Source organism: Buceros rhinoceros, unplaced genomic scaffold (assembly GCF_000710305.1).
Source record: "Buceros rhinoceros silvestris isolate BGI_N320 unplaced genomic scaffold, ASM71030v1 scaffold32519, whole genome shotgun sequence".
In the NCBI taxonomy this organism is placed as follows: Eukaryota; Metazoa; Chordata; class Aves; order Bucerotiformes; family Bucerotidae; genus Buceros; species Buceros rhinoceros.
This window is the reverse complement of record NW_010432684.1, coordinates 13955-23709: the sequence shown is the minus strand read 5'-3', so window position 1 is coordinate 23709 and position 9755 is coordinate 13955. Positions and strand designations below refer to the sequence as shown.

The following is a 9755-nucleotide window of genomic DNA, read 5'->3' as shown; positions in this document are numbered from 1 at the left end:
TTTTTTTTTTTTTTTTTTTTTTTAGCTGGTGTAAAACAGTGCTAGAGCCAGGTACCAAACCCAGGTCTCCAGAATCCCAGTCCACTGCTTTGCACAGAAGGCCATCAGTTCTGCTGTAGCTGGCCTGTGATCAAAGAACTCTGAATTGCAGCGGCGCTGCCCTCTGCTTCCTGGAAGCAGCTGAGGACTGAGATCTGTAACAGAACCTTGACAGACTTAAGATTTCTGATTCTGTTAAAAGTTAGGGAAAACCTGTGAATAGGTGTTTTCCTAGCACTGATTTCAGTTGAACAGATAAATGTATTCTTTTCAGTTAGAAGGAAATTGCTTTCCTCTCAGCTAAATAATTTTGCTTTTCTTTGCAAATGAAAATGCATTCTAATACATTTAAAAAATACATTTTCAAAAAAAACCCAAACAAACAACTAAATGAAACAATTAGGAAAGAATGTTCTATAAACTATATTAATCTTATTGCTTGTATCTTCTTGAACAGTGTGTTGTCATTATAGACTTACTGATTGACCAAATTTACCTAGTCAGAGTAAAAATATGCAGCCTAGATAAAATATTGAGCGGAGCCAGAAATATTGCTTGGGCTACCTTAAGAGTTAACTGTGTCTTATCTGTTGGGTAAAGCTGGTGACTGAGTTTGCACATTATGCTGATTTATTTTAAACAGGAAACTGCAGCTGCATACCACAAAACGTTGTACCACATTTAGAGAAACCATTTAATGGTTATAGTAACTCTGTGACATGCCTCATTCATAAAAATTATGTGGGCTTTATCCTGCCTTACTTTCTATAAAGAATTTTTGAAGTATTGTGCTTCCTCCTTTGTCAAAGGTGAAGTCTTAGAAGTGACACAGTAAAGTGAACTCTGTAAAGATCGTTTTTTATGAGCATCTACGTAACTTAGTTAAGCAATACTCCATAGTAAGTACTTAGCATTCAACTGTAGAAGAATTTATCTTTTTTTTGTCTACTCTTTTGATCAGACAAAGCCAGACTTTGCTTGTTTGGCTCTTCAAAGAATGGATTTGGGTTTCGGGACAGTGATCTAGATATCTGCATGACGTTGGAAGGCCATGAGAATGCAGAGGTAAGACTTTTGAAACAGATAAAATGTACTACTTTAAATTCAATAATTCATTACGATTTTTTAATTTAGTTAAGATTTCTCTACACAGAAAAGACAGGATTTTGCTGGTAGAACATTGACTTGCTGCAGTCTGCATACTGAAGCAAGATATAGCCTATTTTACCTTTAATGCCCTATAGACACACATTTTGTGTACTGTAGATGTCCACAGAGAGAATACAAGTCACCAGTTCGCTTGAATTCATGTGCTGGCTTATTACCTTGTCCTTTTGCACATAGACTTTTCCTCTATGAAATACATGTTTGCTAGTAAATGTGCTTTCTGAGATAGGATCCATGGTTTAACATCTGAAGCTGTGATATTTGTTTTTCCTAGAAATTAAACTGTAAAGAAATAATAGAAGGTTTGGCAAAAGTTCTTAAGAAGCATCCAGGTAGGTGTTTTAAGGTGTTACTTGTTTTGTATTTACATTTACTATATATAAAGTTAATGGAAATGTTTTATGTACTAAAGTGTTGCTTCCCCAGGTTTGAGAAACATCTTGCCTATAACAACAGCCAAAGTGCCTATAGTAAAATTTGAACACAGACGAAGTGGCTTAGAAGGAGATATCAGTTTATACAATACACTGGTAAGCATCGGTTCATGTTTGGGTTTGTATTCAAAGAAAGCTTTTAAATTCATTTAATTCACTCAAATAATCATTTGAGGGAATAAGTTTGAAACCACAATTAAAATGTTTTTGTGTGTTTGGATTTTTTTTCTACATTATTAAACTCCAGTGGCCCACACCCTCAGCCCAACCCAAGCAGCTGTATAGCCCAATGGCAGAGCAGCGTCATGGCACAAAAAGCATTTTGGTGAATGCTTCTGAAAAGCACTTAGTGCCACTTTCACCATGACCTTTCTGCCATCAATAGTACATCTCATCCCAGCTTACATCTAGCACAGTGAAATTGCACGATTTCTTACGTAATGTGCTCCCATTCCCCTGTGAAGAGCAGCAATTTGTGGAATTTGCTCTATTGTGAGTCATCTTTACGAACTTACTTCTTTGCTCATGTTTTCCATGGTTCTTACTGTTGTTACTGCATTAATACTGTCCTGATTACTCCTTTCAGTCATGTTTGTGCAGAAAATATTGCATGAATTTTACAGAATATTGTTGTGATTTTTTTGCTCTTCAATTGTGTTATGCATCTCCTGTGCTTGAACTACCCACTGTAATATAATTAACCATAAATTACATTGGAACACCTGTTTGGTTTTTATTTTTTTTTCCCTTTTCCCAGGCGCAGCATAACACAAGAATGCTGGCTACATATGCAGCTATTGATCCTAGAGTGCAGTATCTGGGCTATACAATGAAAGTTTTTGCAAAGGTAATATTAAAATAATATATAAAGATAATAATACAGTATTTCTGTTACAGCCACTGATTCTAGCTTTTACTAATACCATCTGGAATGGAGACTGTAGAACGCTATTAATATGAAGTGCCCTTTCTTAAGCTGGCTGTGCTCTGTCTGAATGTGTATGTCAGAATCAAGTTCTTTAGTCCTGGTATCTCCAGCTACCTGTTGAAAGATTTCTGTCTAAGAGGAAGCTGATGAAAGGAAAACTTGTTTTTTTTCAATTTCAACCAGCTACAATGCAAAAAAACCCCCCAACCTTAAAAACCAAACAGAACTGTGAAAAAAGGTAACTGTAAGACGTAGGGGCACATGACTGTGCATGGGTTTCCCAAGGTTGCGTATCTAGGACCAGCCCAGAAATTACTGCAGCTTTCTTCTGGCCTATGTGCCTTGTTTTACTTACTGTAAAAGTCAGGAGTACGTACAGGTTGATGAAATCTCTACTTCCTGTGCCAATGGCATACACTTGATTTTAAGAGTTTGGGAAGTATCAAATACCAGATCTCCTGCATCTTTTTTTCTTAGAGTATTCTAACAAAGTGTTACACTCTATAGCCTTTGATAATTGAAACGCGATGTGTCTTTTTATTATAGCCGCACTATTAAATACGCTCCCCAAACACAGCCAAGGAATGCTTAGTGAAAGATGGCAAATAAAACACAGCTTAGAGAGAGTGTATTGTTGTACCAAATCTTAATGTAATAAAATGCATCAAGATGAATAAAATAACTTTATTCCAGAATGGGAATATATATCTTCATTACATTGTCACCAAGACAGATAATGATTTTTTTGTGCATGTGGTTGCAATAATGCAGAGTATTGCCATGTCTCTTCTGTGTCCAGATTAAAAATGCCTCGTGTTGATAATAATCAATCTTACTTTTTGTAGCATTGCATACTGTTGTATACATTTTATAAATCTTACTGGAAAGACCAAGCTTCCACGTTATGGGACATGCACTCTTGAATGTATATGTATGGAAGCAACTTCATAGCTATTCAAATACTTTAAGCAAAATGATTCCTCTACTGTTTGCATTGGCAGAAAAACCAGGAACAGCTGTCACTGCTGCTGCTAATGTGAAAGTAATTTGGGTTTTTTCCAAACCTAGGTGGTTAAAAATGTGTGGTTTGTTATGGCACATGCTTGAAGCAAAGGGTAGCTTAGAAGCAGGTGCTGTACAAAGGTTATACTGTAATGATTTTCAAGCACAGTAAGGCGATTCATTGATGTTTGTTTTACGCTGTGTTGTGCAGACTGGACCATGGTTTAGCTGGGTATGTGTATGTACGCTAGCAAAATGCCAGGTGCTGCCTAAGTTGCCAGTACGATGTGGAAATGCTTGCCTATTAAGTACTTTCTAAAAAGAAGAGGGGAAACCAAAACAATAAGGAATCATAGAAACAGCTCTAGGAATGTGAGTTTAGGAAAATTAAAATTTACACATGCGGAGGTTTGTTGGGGTGTCTGGTTTTGGGGTTTTGATTTGTTTGTTTTTTCCAATTTGGCAATTATAAACTAAGAAAAATATTTTGGCTATGAGAACCTTTTCTGTTATTTTGTTAGTCAGATTATGCTGTGGATTTGCCAGATGGCACTTGATCCCAGGGACATTTATTTTTCAGGCTTCATAAAATAATTTTTAGTTATGAAATGGATGTTTTTTCTGTTACTGGTGGGATTTCTGTTTGCTCTCTGACATAGTCGTTAGTCTTGAATAATAAAATCTAAATTCAGTATTTTGTTTAAAATGTATTTTTTCAGCGCTGCGATATTGGTGATGCATCCCGTGGTAGTCTGTCTTCGTATGCCTATATTCTTATGGTTTTGTACTTTCTACAGCAGAGAAATCCACCAGTTATTCCAGTTCTTCAGGAGGTAGGTTTTTAGAAAAAGAGGCTATGAAAATAGATGTACTGTTTCTGCAAGCCAGATATGAGAAGTTTGGACTTTTAGGATCAGGAAGATGAATGAAATACGGGGCCCTTCTGCATTAGCAGCTTCGTAACTCCCACTTGGTTTTAGTGGCTGAAATTTACCAAGAAAATTGAAACAAAATTGGGGATCCCTTGAACTTAAGTTCTGCTGTTACATTTATTTTGGGATTTTGGTCTTATGATGGTGTTTACATGCTGAGCAGGATAGGAAAAACAGCAGGTGGTGTGGAGAGAAGGGAATCGTGATTATGAGACTGTGACAGATGCTCTTGAGATGTGAATCCAGCTCTTCCATCAGCTATTGTCAGAAGCTGTATTTATTGCTCAACACCTTACCTGTAAGAAAAAGTTTATTTTATGATTTGATAAGGGGAAAAAAAAAAAGATAAGTAATGCTTTGGTACAACTTGGAAGACTCTATTTTATATATGCCAGGAAACTTTATTAAGAAAATAACATTCTGTACCTGTGTTGCATGGGTGGGGAGAATATAATTAATCAGCTATCTACCTCTTCCAACCACTTCTGAAAATAATCCCTTTCTGACTCTTTGTTAACTGCATGCGAGAGGAAAATTGGCTTAAGTGTTGAAGTTGAGACTCAGACTTTCTTACGATACTTAGTAGTGGTCGGGGCTTGTTATTTTATTGCTACCCTGAGAGTGCATTTAAATAACAGTGGAATTTCCCCTTGACTTTGCTAAAGTCAAAATGTAATAGGAGTCATATAAAGTCTCCTTAGAGATTTTGTGGGCAAGAGAATATTGGAATCTTGATGAGGTAATTCAGTCGTGTTTTCTTAGTTGCAAAGAACAAGTAAAAATCCAAATAATTTGAGAGGTGTAGCAATAATGTAAAAATACTTCCAAATTTCTTACCCATGGCAAGCTCTGCCTATGTAAGAAATAATCGTTAAAATTAAAAGATAAGTATGTTTGTATTATTTCTTACCAGCAAAACTGCAAGTCTTTTATGGTGACTTCAAATTAGAGTGGTAACTGTCCCTCTCTATTTTGGCAGATTTTTGATGGAAAACAGATTCCACAAAGAATGGTGGATGGATGGAATGCCTTTTTCTTTGATGACATGGAAGAATTGGTAATATTTTAATTCCAAAAGAGTCACTAAAACTTAAAGCTTTTTTCTATGGGAAAGTAATACATTTCTTACAATGTAATATATATGAGTAGTTAAACTTCCATTATTACTGTAACTTTCCAATGAGACCTGTTTTGCTGCAATAAGTGTCTGCTTTTTCTTGTTTTACATTAAATAATTTCTAAATAACATAAATCAGGAAGAATAATTTTTACTCTTAATAAACATTCTGGGATTGAGGTAGTGTTAACTGTAGTGATTTAACCTTACTTCAACTGAGGAACTGTTCATGTAGACAAACTTGTAATTAGAGAGGTAGTTCAGGAAGAGGACAATGACTTCAGTAACTGTAGCTGAATAAATTGATCTTCAATTGCATGCAGAAGAAGCGTCTGCCTTCTCTTGGAAAGAACACTGAATCACTTGGAGAACTCTGGCTAGGGTTGCTGCGATTCTACACTGAAGAATTTGACTTCAAGGAATATGTGATCAGCATCCGGCAGAAGAAGCTGTTAACGACGTTTGAGAAACAGTGGACATCCAAATGTATTGCCATTGAAGGTACTGGTCTGCTGCTTTTTTTTTTTCCATTAATGAGGGTGTGATGAGCACTGTTGCTTCAGGATCTGTTCTCCTTGTTGCACAGGATCTTTATGTGAGGAAACTGCCATCAATGTTTAAAAAAAGTATTGTTTGCAAGTCCTACAGCTTACAAATGAGATTAGACTCCTAACTTTTCATATACATCAGTAAATTGCACTTGCTTTATTATGGCTAGTCACATATTTTCAGAACACTCAGCATTGCTTTCCTATATCATCCACTCCGTGAGTGCGTTTAAAATTAAATTATCTGTGTTAAAAAAAATTAAAATTGTTGCAGCATGTTTTTTCCAACTCTGATTTTTTTCTTTTTTTTCCCTTCTTCACACAGATCCTTTTGACTTGAATCATAATCTCGGTGCTGGAGTCTCTAGGAAAAGTAAGCTATTAATTTCTACTTATGATTAATTTTCACTAATTTCTAAAGTGTTGTGTCTCTTCTGATGTTTTCCAATAACTTTGTCTTTCTCCCATAGTGACCAATTTCATAATGAAGGCATTTATCAATGGGAGAAAATTATTTGGTACCCCATTCTACCCAGCTGTTGGAAGAGAAGCTGTAAGTTTTCATGGTGCTTAGTATGTTTTTTGCTCTTCTTCATCCACTGAATTGGTGTGTCGCTTGTATGTATTTATCAATTTGCTGTGCATAATATATTGAATTACATGTCATCTGCATAAAACGTACAGCTTAGTATTGGGCTCCTGCAATGTACAGTTGACAGCAGTGGATGGTTGATGGGTATTTTTGACACGTTTGGGGAAGGTAATCTTATTTTGTTTTTTGTTTCATGAAAAATTTTTATTGTATGACATTAAGTATTGCAGAAAACTGCAAAATTGGCTATAAACCCCATGAACAGCTTTAGGAACTTTACTAGCTATTCATGTAGCTAATGAAAACAGACTCGAGGTGTTACATTCTGCTTATTTTTCTAGCTGGTGGGAAAACTGAGGATTGCTGCTTAAGAAAGCAAAAGGATGATGAGTAACTTCTTTTTTTAATCAGTTGGCCTTCAAAATATCCATAGTGAGTGAGTCAGGGTTAGGAATGTTCATGCAACATCATATTAGAGAAAGTACTCCTCTGTGCTCGAGGGTCCAGTTGTCGATGCATAATGGAGAACTAAAATCAGCTGGAATTAGTATTTTTAACATCTACTGGGAAAGGTGTTTTCTGAGACAGGTCAGAGGACTGTTCTCCCAATGGCTTTCAACAGGGTTCGTGTTTCTAAGGGGTTTTGAAAATCTTTTGAAAGTATTTATTTCCCTTTCGCTATCTTCTCTGTTCCATTTGCTTACTTTGAGTTTGTATTAAATATTCTTTGATGCAGTGACTGTGTTCTGTTTTGTGCTGTGCGTCATAAATAGGGACTGTTTTTTGGGGGGCTTTTGAGTACTACTGTGATACAAATAATAATGAGTTACAGTGTGGATGCTGTTGTCTGTAACTGACATGTGAACGTATGTAATAAATATTATTGCTAACTATGTTGAGGTTTTTTAATTGTTTGCATATATGTTCAACGGCAATGCTGTAATGCTTTTAGGAAGCATATACTGTATGTTTGTATATGTTGTTGTTTGTGTTGTTCTACCTCATCTCAGATTTTCACTGAACATTTTTACATAAGGATAAAAAGCAAGACAGAAAGCAGCCTTAGCATGCAAATGAATGCAAATGAGCTGTCTCTTTCGTGGAGGAAGTAATGCAGGTAGTATTACATAGCATTTTACTTCTCCAAAGCGCTCAACAAAGGAGGAGTTCTTGATCTCCTTCCTAAGCCAATGCCCTGTATTGTAGCTTAGTGATACAGAGAGGAAAATGTAGAAAAAAGATTCAGTAAATTGCCTGTCGACAGTAGGACTTGGTTCCCGAGCGAGGGTTAGGACATTTCTATTTGTGCCTTTATTTCAGTCTTTCAGTCAAGACAGTGCTTTCACAATGTTTATGCTGCTCAGAGGCTGTAAACTGTGGCCTTTGTGCTGACACACATCAGACCTGCAGCTGTCCTGAGCAAATTCCAGGGGAAAGCAGTGATACGGGTCAGTGTGCAGATGCTCCATCTGTTTCCCACCTGAGGTTTGCTCTGTCTAGGGGAATATAATCATGTCCTTTCGGAAGGGACCTAGGCTGCTTTGGAAAGTGTACAAGCAGTGACTCAGATACCAAAATAGATCATACGCAAAAAATTGCTCTCTGAAGAGCCTTTGGGGAAGCAGAAGGTAGGCAGTGGGCTGGAGCCTGGCTAAGCTGTTCTGCAAATGCAGCCCCTAGCCCTGATAACTCTTTTAGCCCAAAGTGCTCTCCTCATCTCTGAAAAAGCTCCCACGATCTAAAGGAAGAAAAAGTTTAGATGTGATCTAAGAGGCAGTGAATGTAAGGAAGAATAGGAGATGAAAGCAGTCCATTTTGCTTTCGTTTCTCAGTCTTGTAAGTGAATGGTTTATATATAGTATCTGTCTGATGTGTTTTGATAGGAATACTTTTTTGACTCAAAAGTGCTGACGGATGGGGAGTTGGCACCCAATGACAGATGTTGTCGTGTCTGTGGAAAAATTGGTCACTACATGAAAGACTGCCCAAAGAGGAGGAGGTAAGTAATGTGCAAAGCTGATGTAAAATCTTTGCAATTAAATCAGGAGAGATTTGGATATTTGAAATTTTAATGGAAATGAAAAATATGCGGAATTGCAGAGAAAATCAGAGTTTCATATCTGATCCTCAACTTCCCATCCTATTTTTGATTTTCCTAAGGCTATTTCTGGTCATCTCTTTAAATCTTAGAGTGTTTATGCAAGCACACAGAGTAAAATAAACAGTCTATAATATATTAAGACTTTTGCTACGTGATCTATTTGTCATTACAGCTTACTTTAAAATGCAGATCACTAAATTATGTTTTTATAGTGTAAACATTCAGATGGAGATCATATTGCCTGACTGCAGTTTGTAATGTATTAAAATGGATTTCCTGTAGTGATCATGTTCGGAAAACAGTGTTGAATTTGAGTTGTTCTTAGACCTGATAACCTCTGCCAGGCAGGTAAAAGTGCATTTATTAAAAGCCAGAAGTAGTTAAAACGTACATAGCTAAGGTGCATTTCTGTAACATCATACTAGTGCCAGTCACTTAGTGATCATGCACTTGTATGTTAATTGCACTTACTAGTTTTAGTTTTTTACTCTTGCAAAGAGAGTCTGTAGTGCAGGTCAATGTCTTCAAAGAGAGTTAAACAGGAATTCACAGAGAATGTGACTCCTCATTTTTACATCTGTGGATTTTTAATGACCCCATCACTAGGTTGTCCGACTCCTTCTAAAACCTGATGAAGCCCTTAGAATGCAGATTAAAGCCTGGGCTTTTTCACTTACTCCTTATGTTCAGTTGTGTCCTCCATAATTCTTCAAAAGATTCTTGGTCTCTTTCTGCTGCAAAGTCCTTATTCACAGCCTTCTGTTCAGTCAGCACAGTTCAAGATGCTTGAATCTGAACTGGAACACTAAGGTCACAGGTTGGCTGTTTCTTTCAGCCATTCCTTTAACACACTTCTTAAAAGCACTAGCACACTGAATTGCATCACCTCTTTCCC

At 36.7% G+C, this 9755-nt stretch overlaps 1 protein-coding gene across 1 annotated transcript in view; it reads left to right on the top strand.

The window, feature by feature from the left end:
* The window catches only part of ZCCHC11 (zinc finger, CCHC domain containing 11), a 37856-nt gene that overhangs the window by 19608 nt on the left and 8493 nt on the right, over positions 1 to 9755 (top strand). Inside the window, exons 15-24 of the mRNA XM_010143859.1 lie at positions 1001 to 1104; positions 1481 to 1538; positions 1633 to 1736; positions 2398 to 2487; positions 4290 to 4403; positions 5482 to 5559; positions 5943 to 6120; positions 6493 to 6540; positions 6638 to 6720; positions 8643 to 8758. Of these exons, the coding sequence (XP_010142161.1) occupies positions 1001 to 1104; positions 1481 to 1538; positions 1633 to 1736; positions 2398 to 2487; positions 4290 to 4403; positions 5482 to 5559; positions 5943 to 6120; positions 6493 to 6540; positions 6638 to 6720; positions 8643 to 8758 (973 nt within the window). The remainder of the gene's footprint in view (positions 1 to 1000; positions 1105 to 1480; positions 1539 to 1632; positions 1737 to 2397; positions 2488 to 4289; positions 4404 to 5481; positions 5560 to 5942; positions 6121 to 6492; positions 6541 to 6637; positions 6721 to 8642; positions 8759 to 9755) is intronic.